This window comes from Anastrepha obliqua, chromosome 1, assembly GCF_027943255.1.
Source record: "Anastrepha obliqua isolate idAnaObli1 chromosome 1, idAnaObli1_1.0, whole genome shotgun sequence".
Taxonomy (NCBI): Eukaryota; Metazoa; Arthropoda; class Insecta; order Diptera; family Tephritidae; genus Anastrepha; species Anastrepha obliqua.
Window position 1 is genome coordinate 116,251,921 of NC_072892.1, and position 18,767 is coordinate 116,270,687.

Sequence of the window (18,767 nt, forward strand, 5' to 3'; positions counted from 1 at the left end):
CTTCGAAAACTGCGCTGAGGTGTCTGCTATTAAGCCGCTCTGCCGCAAGTAGCTACAAATCGTAAGGAAGGCTCATTAAATAGAAATGTGGACAGCCCAGTTAGTGTCTCAAAGGGAAAGAATGTGCAAAGAAATGCCAGATCTAAAGAAATGAAGCCTTGTACCTTCCTTTCCAATTCCTTTACATCGCCTTCACGTGGTGACACTGTTAACCTAGTGCCAAGATCAAGTAGCTGTCTTCACGTAAGAAAGAGGAAACCTTGGTGGAAGCTCTAGGAACGAAAGATGTAAGATGAGAACTCCCGAAAGGGACTGTCCTTTAGGATGACAACTTAATGTCAGTATAAAAGTACTTGTCTCGACACGTCAGCAACAGCCTCGGAGAAGAAATCGACATCGATACCGATCGGGCAACGTTTGGAGGACTCGAAGTACAAAAATACCATAGAAAATATTTTATTTAACGAAAATCGCACAAATAACCACTCAGATCAATGGACGTGGAAGATCAATGATTCCATTGATTCCATTCCATCTAAAAGATGCAATAATAAAAACCGCAAAGAATGCTATTGGAAAGAAAGCTAGAATTAAATATAAAGTATTTACTAATACTCTATTTGAGACACTGAATATTTATGCTGAAGACATCTTAGGCGATTCCCAATGTGGTTTCAGAAACTCCCACTCAACTATCGATCAAGGTTTTACTGTCCATCAGATATTTGAGAAGTTTACGAATATAACATTGATATATTTTGCCTCTTTGTTGACCTGAAATGGGCATTTGACAAAAAAGACAAAAAAAAAAAACAAATAAAATACAGGGTGGGCCAAATAAGACCTACTAATGACTACAGACTACTGCCTAACAGTATGCGCAGTTGCTCCATCTTGTGGAAACCACAAATTAGAATACTGCTCCGCCATTGGCCGCAAAAAGTTTTGAATCAATGTTTTGTAAGAAGCTCCTGAAATCGATTCTGTCGTTCCATCCTCATTTTCGAAGAAATATGGATCGATAACTCTAGTGGCCATAACACCGCACCAAACAGTACATTTAGAAGCGTGCAACTGATGTTGGTGTGTTGCCCTTGGGTTTTCAGAGCCCCACAATCTACAGTTTTGCTTGTTGACATAACCATTTAAATGGGAATGCGCTTCATCTGACATCAAAAAATTATTTAAAAAATCAATTTGTGTGGCTAATTGTGTAAGAATAAAAAAACTCGATAATTTTAACGCGTTGTGTTGTACTGTAGGGTTCGATAATAAATTTGCAACAATTTAATTATAACCTACAAAACGAGAAAAATAAATACACATATGGTATGTCAAAAAATAAAAAAGTTATTTGTGCTTAACATTGTTAGGTCTTATTTGGCCCACCCTGTAGTACAAGGTGAGGTCCAAAATAAAAAGGATTGGCGTCACAAAAATGTTTTTGATGGCGCCATCTTTTTAATGAGTTAGTTCGTTGCAAGTTACATCCCTAGCTGACTTCCAGTGAAAGCTTGGTGACATTCGGTTCAGTGGAAGGAAAGATATTGTGTCTAAGGTGTCAGTATGTTTGCGTCATCGTTACAGAAATGAGTTTCGAACAAAGAGCGGTTACACGTTTCAGAGATGGTTGTGAGGACATACATGAAATTGAACATATGGACCGCCCAAAATCAGTAACCACCGAAAACTCAATCGAAATTGTTCGTAAATTTATTAAAAATGAACTAAAATCATGGTTGAAATTCATGGAATGGGAGTTGAATATCTCCAAAACATCGATTTATTGCATTTTAACTGCTCATTTAGGCTGAGGAAAGGTCTGTGTACGAGGACCAAAAATTGCTCAGAATTCAACATTCGAAAGACCTCATTAAAGAGGCGAGAAAAGACGATAACTTCCTTTACAACATTGTAATTGGTGATGAAACGTGGTGTTTCCAACATGAATCTGAAACTAAGCGTCAAAGTGCCGAATGGAAGGCCCTACACGAGCCCCAAACCAAAAAATCGCGTTTGGAGAAGACAAAAATCTATTCGATTCTCATTTGTTTTCACGATTCCAAGGGAATTGTCCACAAGGAGTTCTTGCCAACGGGCCAAGCCGTCAATGCAATTTTTTATCTTGGCGTTTTGAAGCGTTTGTTCCATCGCATTCGACGAATTCGCCCTGAATACCACGAAGGAGGAAGCTGGCGCTTATTGCATGATAATGCACCATCTCATGGATCCACTCCTGTTACCGATTTCCTGACTAGAAATTGCATATGGCTCCCTGTGACTTCTACCTATTCGGAAAATTGCATTTGGCCATGAGAGGAAAACGTTTGCGTCCGTTGAGGTCATTCAAAAGGCTTGTAATTATTAAATGCTTCACACAACCGTTCAAGAAATAAGCCCGAATGGAACATTATTTTAATGATTTTCAGATAAGTGCCTGCGCTGATTATATTCTTATAACGGCTAAAAGCAGACCCATTTTTAGACGCGGCTTTAAACATGTTTATAAAAATGCAAAAGCCCTAGAACTACATTTAAAAACTGAGACAATTAAATACATGATTCGATTTGCCAACAACATTACGCGCGATGATCTATCTATAAATAACTTTTTTTCGAAAATATCACTGAATTTAAAGACTTAAGTTTCTATAATATCCGCAGGGAAAGATTCGTTGACACGACAGAAACCAACCGCATTCGCTACAGCAATGAAATCGAAGAAATTCTTCAAAGACAAAATGTACTACGTTTTATCAAAGCCCAACGGATTAGATGGATTGAGCACGTACTGCGCATGTCGAAAGAGCGAAATGCTAGGAAAGCTTTTATTTCAACACCCACTGGAGAAAGATGGTTAGATAACGTGAAATCAGATCTTAAGCAAATAAACGTACACAACTGGACAGATGAAGCCAGGGATAGAATAAAGTGGAGAAAAATTGTTGACGAAGCTATGGACCACCACGGGCTGTGAAGTTAAGAAAAGTAAGAGGGGCAGCCCAGTTTGTCCCTAATGCCAAAAGGTATTCGACAATATGATCAAACCGAGGATGGTGGTACAAAAATTCAATAATATGTCTTTGTTTTAGAACTGATGTTAGCCCTTACGCATTTACCGTAGGCGTTTGACACTTATGTCATAACATAAATGAAGCCAACATAGCGCTGCCCTTGAACTATCGTACGGGATAATCAGTGTCAGAATGGCATCATAGCAAGGGTGTCCACTTTGTCGGTGATGCAGGCTACAACATCTCCCTCTTCGAAATTGCTTTTGAAATTGTCGACTTGGAGCAAGGCGGCAAACTAACGAGATACTTGTCGACTAAAGAGCTAAAGTAGTTTGACAGATGCGGCATATATGTACATTAAGTTCACTTCTTGTTTAAACTCATTGCATGACTTTTAACGGTAACTCAAGACGCACTCCAGTCCCCACCAAACCATTACGGGGGCTGAATGGTGGCCACGCTGAACTCTTGGAACAATATTTTTTGCGTCTATAGGAGTTTTATCACAGATTTTGTCGTTTTGTTAATTAAAAACTTCTTCAACAGTGAACTTTTCTCATCCGTGAAAAGAATATTTTAATGTGGAGATCATATCCATTTCCCTGGACATGATTTTCTCTTTTCTAAGGGGATTTCTGCGAATTCTTTCTCGAATGGCTTTTATGGCGGCACTGGCTCGAGCCACGCAAGGACGACCACTTCTTTTTGTATCCGCCACTTCAGACGTTTTGGAAAAACGATTGGTCGTGCAGTAAACAAACATTCTCGAAATATTAAGTTTTAGTAAATACTCCATCCATCTTTCATCGTCATCTAACTGAACAAGATATTCTTTCTGATATATCTAGACGGCGTCATTCCACTATCCTTGATGAATGGAAAATCTGCACCCACCTCTATTCATCTGTTAATCACAAAAGGACAAAACCAACCTTTTCACCTGTCTTGCCTTTAAAAATGTTTAATCCTTTTATTAGTTTCCAGCTGAGCCACACCATACTCACCCACTCTCATCTTTTGAGTTGTTCTTCACCAAACAAATGCCTCCACTGCCACGGACAATTATCATTGGAGCACATATTATCCTCCTGCCAAAATATAAAAATGTCCTTCAGCACAGCCCTTGGATATTCATCGCCTCTCGATCTGCTGAAAGAGCCTTCGTCAAATAATATAAAAACAATGCACAACTACCTTAAATCAAACCACTCGCTAAGACAGATGTTACTATCATAGCTACGTTTAAGTTTACCCAATGTAACTATCATACTAATTTGTAATTTTACGTTTATACAAAACTTAATAATATTGTAACTTTTGTAACTTCTTATTTCATAAGTATTTATAGCTGAAGGCCGTTGTTTGCGCCGCAATTTTCAAAACTTGTTTATAACTTTTTGTTACATAAGTTAAGTACAAACAAAACAGGTAAAAGAGTTCCTTCTTGCGCTAAATCTTCCGGAAAAAGCACTTCTTCTTATCGATAATGCTCCATGCCAGGCGAGTTAGAGAGCTGCGACGGCTAAATATCGATGATGTGCTTTCCTCCAAACCGTACGGCTCTAATACATCCCACCGATCAACACTTTGTAAGGCTTACTTACGTCACATTGCTGCTCATGAGGATACAATCGAAGAGTCACTACGAAAAATTGACCTGAAAAAAGCGAAAATCCTATTCTAGCTAGGGGCGCTTTTACTGCAACTCCAATTCAGTCATCGTTTCAAAAACAGTTTGAAAAACCATTTGACTGGGATTATGACGATATCATACCTCTTTCGGAGTTACGAATACAGATGCATTCAATATTCAATTAATTCAAAATTTGATTCGGAAAGTAAAACCAGCAGCAAGCCTTCCAATTTGAAATCGAGCAATGGATTTTGAACCTCATTCGGAAACCACAGCTTTAAATGCAGAATACTGAAATGAAGGCAACGAAACAGCCGGTGAAGGAACGAAGTGATGCTAAATACGAATAAAATCGCATTGTAGGAGGCGATGTTAGCATTAAATATACATACATATGCTTGGATTGGGCAGAGCAAAACAATGCTTTCTTAAATGATGCTATGACGCTGCAGAGGCTCAGAAACAGTTATCAAGACAGTCCTTAAGTTCGTGCGTTTTTTAAAGGTGGTTTTCAAATTAATAAAAAAGATGTTTAAAGTCTTTATTCAATAATAATATATTTTCCTTCATCATTTACAATGTCTTCCCAACGTTTAGGCAAATTTTTAATTCCCTGCTCAAAAACTTGTTTGTCCTTGGAGCCAAAATACACTTCGATATCTCTTTTTATAATTAGCTTCTTTCGAGGAGTAGTTCTTGTTACTCATATGGGATTGAAGTCCACGGAAAAGGTGATAATCACAAGGTGCAATATCCGGAGAGTATGGTGGATGCGGCATTAGCTCCCATCCGAGGTCGTTCAGCTTGCCTAATGTTTGCCTTGCGGTGTGAGGTCTTGCGTTGTCGTGGTGAAACAAAACTTTGCGTCTATTCACTAAAGACGATCAATTTTTGTTAAGTGCCTCATTCAGGTTTGATAGCTCATGGGAATAATAATCAGCAATTATCGTCTGGTTTGGTTCCAGAAGTTCATAATAAACAATACCGGCCATATCCCACCAAATAGACAGGAGAATATTCTTGAGGTGAAGGCCAGTAACGCTACTGTTCAAAAAACTTTCATTTTCAAGCCGTTGCAGCAACTGAGAACACACATTCACTCTCTGCTGAAGGTTGGTGGCGGAAAGTCTATGCGGAACCCATTTCTCCAGCTTTGAAACCTTTACCAACTGAATCAGGTGCCTGTGAACTGTTCCATGCGATGAGCTATCATATCGACTGTCAAATTTGGCTCAGCTTCCACGAGTTTTTACCACTTTTATAAAAAAAATACAAAATATGCCTCTTATATGCGTTGGAAGATTCTACAATATTTTATTTTTTAACAACACGTGCTTCCATCCGCGATTAAAATCACTCACACAATATATCAAATAAAATATAAATAATAATTTCTTGTATGCAAAAATCGTACAAAAGTGAAATTATGGGTAAAATACGCACGTACGAGTACTTACGGACTGAGCTGATAGTATTGAACAAGCGAGTGTGTACAAAATAAACCGAAATTGAAAATTTCTTTGATTTCAAATGGAAGTTATTGCTTTAAAGTGTATTTAATCAATATAACAAAAACAAATAAACTTATATTAAACTATTTTACTTTGTATAGGAAAAAAACTTTAGTACTTGCGACAACCTCGAAACTTGCACCGAGCCCCGTTTTCATTACGTGCAAGAATTGAGTTTCTACTGTAATATGCCGTGGAATATATAAATTCGAAATTATATATAAATGGAATACAATATAAAATAGATGTTGGTTTAAAGATTTAAGAATGGTGACTCTTCTTATTGGCACGCACACATTACATTTTTTATTGTTATAAATATATCATCCTTATGCACAGTGGGCGAAATTTGCTCAGCCGCGATCACAGAACGAGAGAAAAGTAAATGTTTGTGATTCCACTCTTAAAATTGTTGTTATTTTTATAAAGCGTAAATATAAATCAGCAGTGAGTATGAGTATTATCCCAAAAAAGAACCTAATTGTATCGAAGTACTAAAATGTGCACAATACGTTGATAAACGATGCTTAATTTGATTAGCCGCAATCTTATTTTTCGTGAATATCTTTTCCAGCTGAGCTTACTTTATTAGTTTATGTGATTATTTTGAGGTCTCCATAATAGCAAGAAACTAGTTTTTAAATGACATTGAAAGGGCCAAATTAAAATTTTGAAGAAAAAACGGTGTTTCGAATAATGAAATTACGCGTCAAATCAAAGGCTGTGAGAAATTTTTTTAAACTAGAGAAGAAATATGGTATTTCTCTCCAAAATATTTAAGAAAAATACAAAAATATCTCGACGTCAATGCAATGTTATTAAAGAAGAAACCACAAAAAATCGACTTAGTGTATCACAAATTCGGAAAAAATTACAACTTCCAATAAGGAAGTGAAGAGTTCAATAAATTCTATTTACAGATCCAAATATAAAGTGTAAGAAACCTTTAAAAAGACCTTTTTGCTAAAATAACGCACCAAAAATGAGTTGGAATTTCGAAGGCTGTTCAATCATGATATAGGGAGCACTTTCTTACTAGGGAAAGCTGAAATTATGCTTTATCATGGCAAAAATGAAGAGGCGACTGCCGTAGTAAAATGGGTTGGTACGTGACTACCATTCGGTGAACGTAAGTTCGAATCTCCGTGACACAGTAAAATAAAGGGAACGTTTTTTCTAATGGCAGGCAATGACAAACCTCCGAATGTATTTTTGCCATGAAAAAATTCCTTATAAAAAACTATCTGCCGTTCGGAGTCAACTTAAAACTGCCATCCATTAGGCACGGCACAAATAGGAAGACGATCTCGGAGGAGCACCCAGCGCTTACACTCGGAGGTTTGTTTTTGCCTGACATTAGAAAAAACTATATATATATATATATATATAAGAGTATATAAGACACAAATCAGCTCTGAAAAATATATTGAAATATTGAGATGTTAGATGATGTGCTTATTGAGTATTGGAGCAGGTCAATACCAGTATCCACATTTCCACCAAGTTAAAGGAGTTCTTTTCTTCTCGATCGATACTTCCGCTTGGCTGACCAGCCAGAATCGGGACCTAAACCTCGTTAATAATGTTTGGGACATAATGGCAAGGGCGTGTATCTAAATGGTCGCCAGTATTCAGCGGTACAAAAATTAAAAATTAAAAAACATCAATTTTTCAGGCGTGGCTGGCTAATATTTCAGACTATAAATAAGAATAGAGGTTTAACAAAATATTAAAATCACAATGCACAAATATGTTTTTACCAAAACAAGTATATTTTAATTTTAATTGCATGCGGCTAAGAAAATTTCGCGCACAATCAGTCAAATATTTACAACATTTCCATTTAACGAATTTGAAATGTTAATAATTTTAGTTATTTATGTTCTAAATAAAAATGTATTGAAGAAATTTATTTCGCTGCTATATATTCTTTCAAAATGATGTGAAGTAATGTGCGTCTAAGACAAAAAAATCGCCCATTGCTCTGTGAAAATCATATTCTAGGGATCAAAATAAGAAACTTTGCCGAAGGAACCATACCTCTAAAACGAATTCTGATGTCCCCCAATTTAGGTCGAACTTTTTAGTTTCTTTTCTATAACTCACTTAAATTAAATTTTTCATTTACATATGTTCTGACTAAATAAATTTCTTAAGAGAAAAAATATATATTATTATAAATAAATAATAAATATTATTATAAATAAATAAAAATAAAGAAAAAACATAGCCATTTAGCTGATTTTTTCATGTAAAGGCCAAAAATGGTGATATTTTTAAATTGGGGACATCAGATCCCTAGAATACGATTTTCACAGAGCAATGAGCGATTTTTAATCGACCCGCCCTACTGTATATACATAGTGTCAGCGAGCTAGTAGCCCTGCAGCAGATGGTCTTACGAGCAATGTGGCATCGCACAAAAGAGAAACAAGCGCACAGCGTCTTTATCTCCGCTACATGTATGACTCAACATTAATTATCGGCGCCAATGTTTTTTATTTATTTTTTTTAATAGAATCGATGTTTTCAATTTTTATATAGCGCGAAACTCAGTGTAGTGTTTACATTGTCGAGGCTCTGAAATTCCTTCACAGCAAACCCAAGGATGATAGATTATTTTCACCATGTAGCAAATCTTTCAAAACTTAATTGTAATAAAAATACTTAACAATAACATTTGTGCCTTCTCACTTCATTAACATTCTCCGCTTACACATCTTAGCTTAGAATTGTCGCAAAAGGTAAAACAAATTGCTTAAGAATATGAAAAATATGTCACCGCAGGACTTGAACCTGAATCAAATATGCCACCAAGGAACACATGGAATATGATGAATACCTCACTAGCGTGGTGAAATCTCTTACTAGAGTGGTGAAAAGCTGGAATCCCCTACGCGCTTGCTAGGTGGTGTAAGTTGAAAGAAGAGCCACAAAAGCCGTACCTTAAAAACGAAGAGAACTACTGCGTGAAACACTTAGATTCCCCGCACCAAATAAAAGAGTCCAGCGCCACGACCACGTTGAGGGCTGTCTTCAACGTGTCTGCCAAAACTACAACAGGGAACTGGCTAAATACACTCGACAAAGGCAACATGATTCCATCCTGGAACTGTTTGTCCTGTACGACAGTTCAAGGGCAGCGGTTTGTTGACTTCATTTATGCTAAAGGGTTTTCCAATAAGCGGCTGTTGGCGTGGACCTTCTAATTCACGTGGCCTGAAAGAAAAAAGTCACAAGGTGTTAAGCCACAAGATCTCGTGGCCAATTGTGATCACCTCTTCGAGAGATAGCACAGTCCGGAAACTTTTCCCGTAAAAGATCAATAATTTTGTTGCTTGCGTGGCACGTAGCGTCGTCTTGTTGAAAATAAACGTTGTTCAGATACCATCTAATTCCGGCCATAAAAAATCGTTAATAATTTCTCGATAGCGCACACCATTCATTTATAACACCTGTTATTGGAAAACCCTTTATGTCAAAAGTGTCAAATGCATACGGTAAATGCGTAAGGGTTGACATCAGTTGTAAAAGTGAGACATTCGAGATTGAGTTCATGTTTTGAACTCCCAGTTATGATCAGACAAACAACTGTTATACTAAACTTTCAAAACCAGAGGTTACTAAAGCTTTTTCTAGGAATGAAGTGTGGACTTATACTTTTGTACAGCTTTTATCATGATCAAAAATTCCTAGAGTTCCCGTGTGGAACATAGGGCCACAGGACCTTTTATCCAAATATTCAATTATTCTTCTTCTTCTTCTTAATTGGCGTTATAACCGCTTACGCGATTTTGGCCGAGTTTAACAAAGCGCGCCAGTTGTTTCTTTCTCGTGCTAACCGGCGCCAATTGGACACACCAAGTGAAGCCAAGTCCTTCTCCACCTGATCTTTCCAACGCAGAGGAGGCCTTCCTCTTCCTCTGCTACCACCAGCTGCAACCGCATCGAATACTTTCAGAGCTGGAGCGTTTGTATCCATTCGGACAACATGACCCAGCCAGCGTAGCCACTGGATCTTTATTCGCTGCGCTATGTCTATGTCGCCGTAAAGCTCATACAGCTCATCGTTCCATCGCCTGCGATATTCGCCGTTGCCAACGTGCAAAGGTCCAAAAATCTTGCGCAGAATCTCTATTCTAGAGATATTTTGAATTTGAATTTATTTATTACTAGTATAATAATACATTATAATTTACAATAAACTGTAAGTCCTACAGAGACTATTAAAAGTCTGTTCGTAGGCTAGTAGCATTTATAATGACAATCTTACAAACTAAATATAACATTTAACAAAATAAATTTTGTATGTAACATACGTAACATACATTTGACTTACTAACTAACTAACAACAAACTTACTTATATCTAGCGGTTCTATGAAGAACATAAAATAATTTTTTTTTTTTTTGTTTTTTTTTTTTTTTTATTTTACAATGAAATAGTGCGATATTAACAAATATCATAGGTGTAAATTAGTTTTTGTTAACCAGATTTTTATATCTTTTTTATTTTTGTCGTTAATTACATCATAGGCTTTTAACCTCTTTGGAAGCTGATTAAATATTTTAATGCTATGGTTTATGTAACATTTTGAACCAATACGTAACTTAAATTTAATATGCTCAATTTGTCTATTTCTAGTATTTATTATCCTTGATAGAAAAGAATTCTTTAAGTTATTGTAATTTTGTATTAAAGCTGTAAAGTAGAACAACTTTTTTATCGAAAGAATGTTGTTAATATTTAAGGAATTATCTGTTATTGAGTTTTGTTTACTCTTAAATATTATTTTTAATATTTTATTTTGTACTAATAATTAATTCAATCCTATTTAGTTCAGATTTGTACGCACCTCCCCAAGCTACGATACCGTAAGAGGTGACTGACTCAAATAGGGCATAATAAATAGTTAATAATTGTTCTTTGTTTAATATATATTTTAATTTGGCAAAAACAAAGATTAAATATCTATTTCGCTTTATTAAATAATTAATTTGAAAATCCCATTTTAACTTATAATCGATTAAAATGCCAAGATATTTAGTGCTTTCAACCCGTGTTATTAGAATACAGTTACATTTACTGTTAGAATCATGATTATGCATAAATATATTAATATTTCCAGGTACAGAATCTTTATAAACTCCAAAAGTTAGAAATACCGTTTTATTAATATTCACAGATAACTTGTTTTGACACATCCATGTAAATATTTTATTTGCAATTAAATTTGCATTTAATTCAGCATCCTCCCAAGTATAACCACTTATAAGAATGGTTGTATCGTCAGCATACGATATTATATTGTGAGGGTTTTTTTGGCTAAATTGTACAGCACTATATATTTCATTTATGTATATCAAAAATAATAAAGGTCCTAATACTGTCCCCTGAGGGACTCCAATATCCACAATCGATTCACTACTAACAATACCATCTACCTTTACACATTGTGTTCTGCCAGTAAGATAATTCTTTATAAGATTCAAGGCGAGTCCACGGATACCAATATCGCTTAATTTTTGTATTAGAATTTTGTGGTCAACCGTGTCAAAAGCCTTTGCTAAATCTAAAAATATTGCAATAATTGGTTTACTATTATCAAGATTTTTATATATATATTCAGCAAAATGAGCTAATGCATCTTTTGTTGATTTTCCTTGGCGAAAGCCATATTGATTTTTATTTATCACGTTATATTTGTTAAGAAAGGAAAGTAATCTTTTATGCACTACTTTTTCAAATATTTTTGCTACATTAGAAATTAATGATATTGGCCTATAATTAAATTCAAAATACTTTTCTTTAGCTTTGTGAACTGGTATTATAATTGCTTTTTTTTACAATGATCAGGACAAACTCCTGTTTCTAAGCATATATTGATAATGTTAGCTAGAGGTTTTATAATGAAATTACTTAGTTTTTTTAATACGCTTGTTGGAATTTCATCTATTCCGGCTGCTGTATCATTTTTTAATAATTTTATTATTTCTTTTATTTCATCTGGATGAGTATGAAATAAAAATATTGAATTTTTAATCAAGACCCTTTTTTTACCACATTTTTCACCTGTATATTTGATTTTATTTGCCATTTCTGTGCCTACACTATTAAAGTATGTATTAAACTTATCAGCTATATCTTTTTTTCTGTTACTTTTTCATTTCTTATGAGTAAGTAATCAATTGTGCTTTTTTTATTTTTCTTTTTATTAGAGTTTATTTTATTATTTATATAATTCCAAAATTGCTTATTAGATTTTAGATTGTTTAAGCAATTTCTTTCATAATTATATTTTGCAATTTTTAGTAGTTTATTCAATAATTTATTATATTTCACGTATAATGTATGACTTTTTTCATCATTAGCGTTTTTTCTCCAAAGATTGTAGAGCATTTCTTTTGTATTGCATGAAATAACTAGACCTTGCGTTATCCATTTAATATTATTAGTATTATTTTTTTTTTTTTAACATTGGTTGCTCTGTGCATGATATATTGTATATTTTCAATAAATAGATTAGTCATTTCATTTGCATCATTCATATAATCAAATAGATTCCAATCAATTTTTTTAGCTATTTTATAAAGTTTTTCATAATTTAAAACGTTTGTGATTACTTTATTAACAGAAATATTTTTTATTTTTAAACCAATAGTAAGAAAAGTGCAATAATGATCTGAAATATTGTTTTTATATATGATGGTTGAGATATCATTTACATTTTTACTGATTTTGCCGAAAATATGATCTATGCAAGTGCCCCCGTTCTTGTTTGCTCTTGTTATACCGTTAATATATGGCTTAAATTCATTAGCGTACATAGAATTTATGTATAAATCGAGGGGTTCTAAATTGTCTTTATTGCTTAGTAATACATTTTTTTGGCTAATATCAATATTTATGTCCCCAATAATAAAATGATTTTTTATTTTTTTATTTTTTAAAAGATAGTTATCTAGATCATTTATAAATTCTTTTTTATCAGTGCTCGGAGATCTATATATAGAAGTAAATGCGATTTTTATATTATTTTCACATGTAATTTCCGTATACAATGCACTTATTTTACCTATATTAACTATTACAGTAGATTCTTCTATATTTTCTTGAATGTATATAACAACCCCATCTGCTGGACTGGTTTCACCGCTACTATAATACATTTTATATCCATCAATTTTATATAGATCAGGCGCCCCTAATCTCCACGTTTCACTACATATAATAACGTGTGGTTTAAATGTCAATTGTTCAAGGAAAACACATAATTTCTCATATTTACTATTTAGGCTTTGTATGTTTAAATGCAACAGTAGAAAATCTTCATTTTTAGTACATTCTAACAGCTTTTCGAAATTGTTAATTTCAAACTCATTGCAGTACATTTTTATTTATTTAAAGGGTTACAAGGATAATTAGTTTTATCAATAACTTTTTTCCTTAATTTTATGTATGATTCGCATGCTATTATTCTGCTACTTATGATATTTATTTACTTATAGTTTAAATTACATACATTTATCGATTTCATATGGTTTAAAGAACTATGGGACTACCAGCAGCACCGCCTCATTTACTACTTATATATTCATTAATACCGATATCTCAGCAACCATCCGACTTTTACTCAATCAATTAAAATTAGTTTCCATGTTCGCCTTAAAGTCCGCCTTAGAGTGCAGCACTGCCACCCTGGGCGAACTTTTTCATCCAGAGCATAATCGGATCACGATTTTTGTTCAACCAGTTAAAATTAGATTGAATATTTGCTTTGGCGACAGTCTCCAAATCGTTTGGCAGCTTATCGCTGTCCTTTACTTTATCCAGTAACACCAAATACTAAAAAGATATATCCCAAAATGGGTAATATAAGGATAAGATAGTGTAATAGTGTAAGTAGAAGTGTGCTGATTTAAATACTTACATTGGTTTCTTGCTCCTTGCTATATATGTAGGTGGACATGTCAACCATTGTTTGATAAAGTGGATTCATTCCGCTGCTATCGGGATTCAAATTACTGTATGCCTCCCAATTTTCGTTGAGAAATTCAATACACACCAAAAGTCCAACACTGCTACGCGAATACGCTGCACCGAGTAAGGTGGTGCGATCTTGTGATCGCCATTCGACCGACATATTGATTGAGCTACTCACAAATTTTTGTAGTTGAGACTCGGTTTGCGAACAACCCAATGTAGAGGTGAGTGAGTCACGGAACGCTTGATCACTGGATTGCAATATTTGGTTATAGACAAAATCGAATTCTGCATCATCGGACTGTCGTAGACCGTTGCAATAAATATTAAATCGTACGTTTGGTTCGATGGTGATACCATTGTTCATTAATTCCTTTAATTTGTTATTCGTTTCTGTTAGACAGCTCTCAAATCCGGATAAACAAGCGATATCAATGGCAATATTACGTATGAACTTGGTAAGAGGTTGCTCGCCAGATATATCATTCACACCCAACTTCTCATACAGTCCTGTCACTAATGAGGCCACGAAGAGTTGGAAATTTTTGTATTCCTTATCAGTATTCAGATAATAATCCAATGTGAAGATTATAGTGTAGCTCATAGACCAAGGTGCGTACTGATCTTCGTTCGACAAATATTGCAGCAAATTAAGTAGGATGCTGTGGTCGATTCGATCTGTAAAAGTGCACCAGTAAAGGTCATTAATTAGTTGAGCTCGATTGCGTGGATGGAATTTGTATGGTCGTGATTTCAGCTCATCAATGATAAGATTCCAGTTTTGTTCATCGTAATTGATGCGATAGAAACCGGTCGATTGTTTATTGAGAATCAACCAATCATCAGCTGCTAGACTATTATCGCTGATTTCGATTTCTTTCGTTTTGAGCATAAAATGCGATGCGGTGGTGTTACGGTAGTCTGGATTTGATTTGTGGGCATAATTCAAGGGGATGTACCAAGTTTTGTCTGATGTTAAGCTAGTATTCTGGTAGAAAGCTTCTTGAGTTATGGTGAACTTGTCATTGTTGTAATTACGTGTAACGGTGAGTAGAGGGTAACCGGATTGTTGAGACCAACTTGAGAACATAGCCGCCATAGTCGCAGGAAGTGACACGTTTTGCGCATCAGCTGCTATACTAAGAGCTTCGAAGAGTTGATACTCATCAGCAGCACCATATTGACTGTTGGAAAATTCAAAATAGTGATAGAAAAAAGAGACAGAGAAAGAGATCGCAAATTAATTTAATAGTAAAATGAATTAAGGATTGTTGTATATAACCACTGAAAGAATAATACCCGATTACATCGTACAGCATCAAACCGAAAATATCAACGCTATGGCAAAGCCTTATGGAAAAGGGGGCAAGGACTAATATCTGTGATGCATCGCTTTTAAAGTTTTTTGTGGTGAAATTTGAGGATATTTGCATCTGAGATATTTTATGTGAAGCACTGTGTGGAAAATGTTTGTAACATATTAATAATCTATACTCTTAACATTATTATTTTTGTTATTATTATTATTAGGCTTCTATTGTAGAAAGCCTGCTAAAGTACCCTATACTTTAAGGTTCTTTAGAAATTGTATCACATTGGAGGGTTTATTCTTACATAATTTATATGAATGCACGGCAGCACCACTAAGATGGTGTAGCCTTTTTCTGTCTAGTGCAGGACATTTATATAGAATGTGCAAAGCATTTTCAGTCTCCATTTCATAGTAGCAGCAGATGATGGTCTCAGAGACCCAATTTCGTTCAGAAGATATCCCAGGTTGCAGTGGCCTGTAAAGTATTAAAAGTCTGCTGAGTTAAAGTAGCTTTTTAGAAATTCTTCTGTTCTGTCTTAGGAGTTATCTCGCTTTTCGTTGACCGATAAAATTTCGCCAGTGTGCAACGATTTTCTTCTCCTCCCACTTTCTGAAAAATTTGCTTATGTGGCCGTTGGCAAGTCCATAGAAAATCTTTTAATGTATTTTCATATCCCCATAGGCTTATAACTTTCAATGTGTTACCATCATTCTCAATGTTAGCTGCTGCCCATATAATGGGTTGACATAAATTTCTAAGCATACTTACTTTGTAGTCAAATAAAGATTTAGTCCTTGGCGGAACACTTCGTCAGTCAACACACACTGCCACATATAAAGTACAGAGGCTCCTTTCGAATACGAAATAGCATCGTAACGTGCAATGATCTCGGATGGAGTTTGCACGTAATGCGTCATTGGATTTGATTGGCCTGTACTATCTGCAAAGAGTGCAACATGAAAGTCGGCGATAAGGAACAGCTGATAGACGTCCCAGTCAGGATATATCTAATAAACAAAGAAAAGATTAATATAAAATTGACTTTTTTACCATGATTTCGATCATTTACCGTATCTATCGTCTTCCAAGCGAAGAGGTTAGCAAAACCTTCTTTCAGCCAAAGATACGTCCACCATTTGAGAGTTACTAAGTTGCCAAACCATTGATGGCAGTATTCGTGGGCAATGGTATTGGCACTATCAGTTTTCGCAAATATTGTCGATGTCTTGTTGTTGTACATCATGTATTGCTCTCGATATGTAACTAAGCCCCAGTTTTCCATGGCGGCAAAAAAAAAATCTGGCACACCTACTTGATAGAGTTTCGGCAGTACGAAATCGATATTGTAATATTCAGCAAGGCTTTGCAGAAACAACATTCCGGAAACCAATGCCCATTGCTGATTCTGCTTTGTACCTGGACGAGTGTAGACTCTTTGTGGAATCGAGTTCAACACTCCTTCGGTATATTCGAAATCGGACACAACAAACGCTACTACATAAGTTGACATACTAGGAGTCTTTTGGAAGACAGAATATCCAGGTCTAGTTGGGGAAAAATTAACACATACCTACGACATTTATTTATCACAGTTACCTGCTCATCTCTTCGTCCAGAGGCATATTTGACATGGCATTTAATGAGGGATCATGGTTAATAGTGATTGTGAATGTCGCACGCTTGGCTGGCTCATCGTAGCATGGGAATGCATATCGAGCATGATACGGCGCAAATTGTGTCGTTGCTAAATAACTGGAAGTATAAAGCACACGCGGTTTCCATGAAAAATTCTATTGATAACGGTCAAGATTTCACTTACTGTGTGTTGTCTTTTTCATCTGTATAGGTGGACAAGTAAAATCCCAAATTATCGACACGCAATTCTCCTGCATAGGTGATGGTCAAAACCCAAAAAGTGCCTTTGCTAAAGGTGAGTGACTGGTTTGTTGGTGTTAGACTAAGAAATTCACGTGCCTCCTCATACGAGGTGCTTAGCTGTTCTTGAACACCACCCGTTCCGTTTGCGTTTGAAATGGTTGCTTTGATTTCTGACAGTTGACGTTCATGCAAAACTATGGTATTTGTGTTGTCGATAACTTCTAAAAGAATTTTTACAGTGCCTGTGAATTTCTTCGTGCCGTTGTGCACATTCGTTGTCAGTTCGACGTCATAGTGCAGTGGTTCAGTGGCGTTGGGTAGGCGATAATTCAGATCAGTATCTGTCTCACTCAAAGCAACGGGTTTTCTAGGTAGGAAACGTTCTGCAAGATACGAGTACTTATCATATCGAGGTGGTATACCAGAGCCGTGCGTTGCCGCTTGACAGTACACAATAATGGCCAACATGGCAAAAAGTATAGCACTTCCGCTCACTTTGTTGCGGTACATCTCGCGATTTCGGCGATTTCAGCGCAATTAACGAAATATTCGGAGCTCTTATGGAGTAGCTCTTTTAAAGATTTTACTTTGAATCTGAAACTTGTTATCTTTAACTATTAAGTAATTAATTGGTGTTGATATTTAATAGCCATTGGGTTAAAAATGCTTCAGATGCCTATTATTTGAAAGACGGCGATATTTCGCTGAATTACAATTCGTTGAATCTAATTACAACGTGAATGTGAATATTTCTGCAGTATATGTATGTACATATGTAGGTTTCTTAACAAATAGAGATCGACTGGAAATTTTATTTGTGGAAGCTTCACTGTGTTCAATTTAGATTATTTGTAAGGAGGAGATCAGTTGGTAACGCCTGAATGTCAAATGAAAGACGACGAACATCGCCATTGGCTGATTTTACCGTTTTCAAAACCTTTCGTGGAATAAAAACAACAAATGTATCAGTTCCTTCAGTTTCTCTTGATATTCTGAAAGTGTTGATACACAACCCATATGTACCCGTATGTCTATATCTATGCATATCTATTCCGTTAGGCTGTACTGTTGGTTGAACCGTTATGTAAGCAAAGTTATAATTGTTCTTGCTCTAAATTTACGCTATAACCGCTTAAGCAACTTTGATTCAGATTAACAACCGATTGATATTTTCAACTGCAAAGCACCGCACCAAATATTTTTATGGCTGGAATGTTTTTATCCGGCATGACCTAATTAGCAGTGTCGTAGTTTATTTATTTGTTGTACTATATCTATGTGGGAAATGACGGACGCGACGAACGGACATAATAGCAGACAGTAACTACATTGCCTGACTGGACTAATACGGACAACATATGTGACTCATCATCATACAGTGAATATACCCAACGAAGGACATATTAAGCATTGTATATAATTCCGACCGCCTTCA

General features: G+C 35.5%; 2 protein-coding genes across 2 annotated transcripts in view; both read right to left on the reverse strand.

Moving 5' to 3' along the window:
- The window catches only part of LOC129236833 (aminopeptidase N-like), a 57,418-nt gene that overhangs the window by 33,146 nt on the left and 5,505 nt on the right, over positions 1–18,767 (reverse strand). The window lies entirely within an intron of this gene.
- On the reverse strand, positions 13,632–18,004 carry LOC129235806 (aminopeptidase N-like). Its single transcript, XM_054869844.1, has 6 exons — positions 17,274–18,004; positions 17,051–17,206; positions 16,524–16,998; positions 16,223–16,461; positions 14,089–15,325; positions 13,632–14,003 (listed from the first exon to the last, which is right to left on the reverse strand). The coding sequence occupies exons 1-6, from the start codon at positions 17,840–17,842 to the stop codon at positions 13,836–13,838; spliced, it is 2,844 nt and encodes a 947-aa protein (XP_054725819.1). The 5' UTR covers positions 17,843–18,004; the 3' UTR covers positions 13,632–13,835.

Bases quoted from the DNA above. Each gene is read 5' to 3' on its own strand.
- LOC129235806 (XM_054869844.1), bottom strand. From the start codon at position 17,842: ATGTACCGCAACAAAGTGAGCGGAAGTGCTATACTTTTTGCCATGTTG. The intron at 17,207-17,273 runs GTAAGTGAAATC...TTATACTTCCAG, and splicing joins GATGAAAAAGACAACACACA to TTATTTAGCAACGACACAAT. The intron at 16,999-17,050 runs GTAACTGTGATA...TTCCCCAACTAG, and splicing joins CTGGACGAAGAGATGAGCAG to ACCTGGATATTCTGTCTTCC.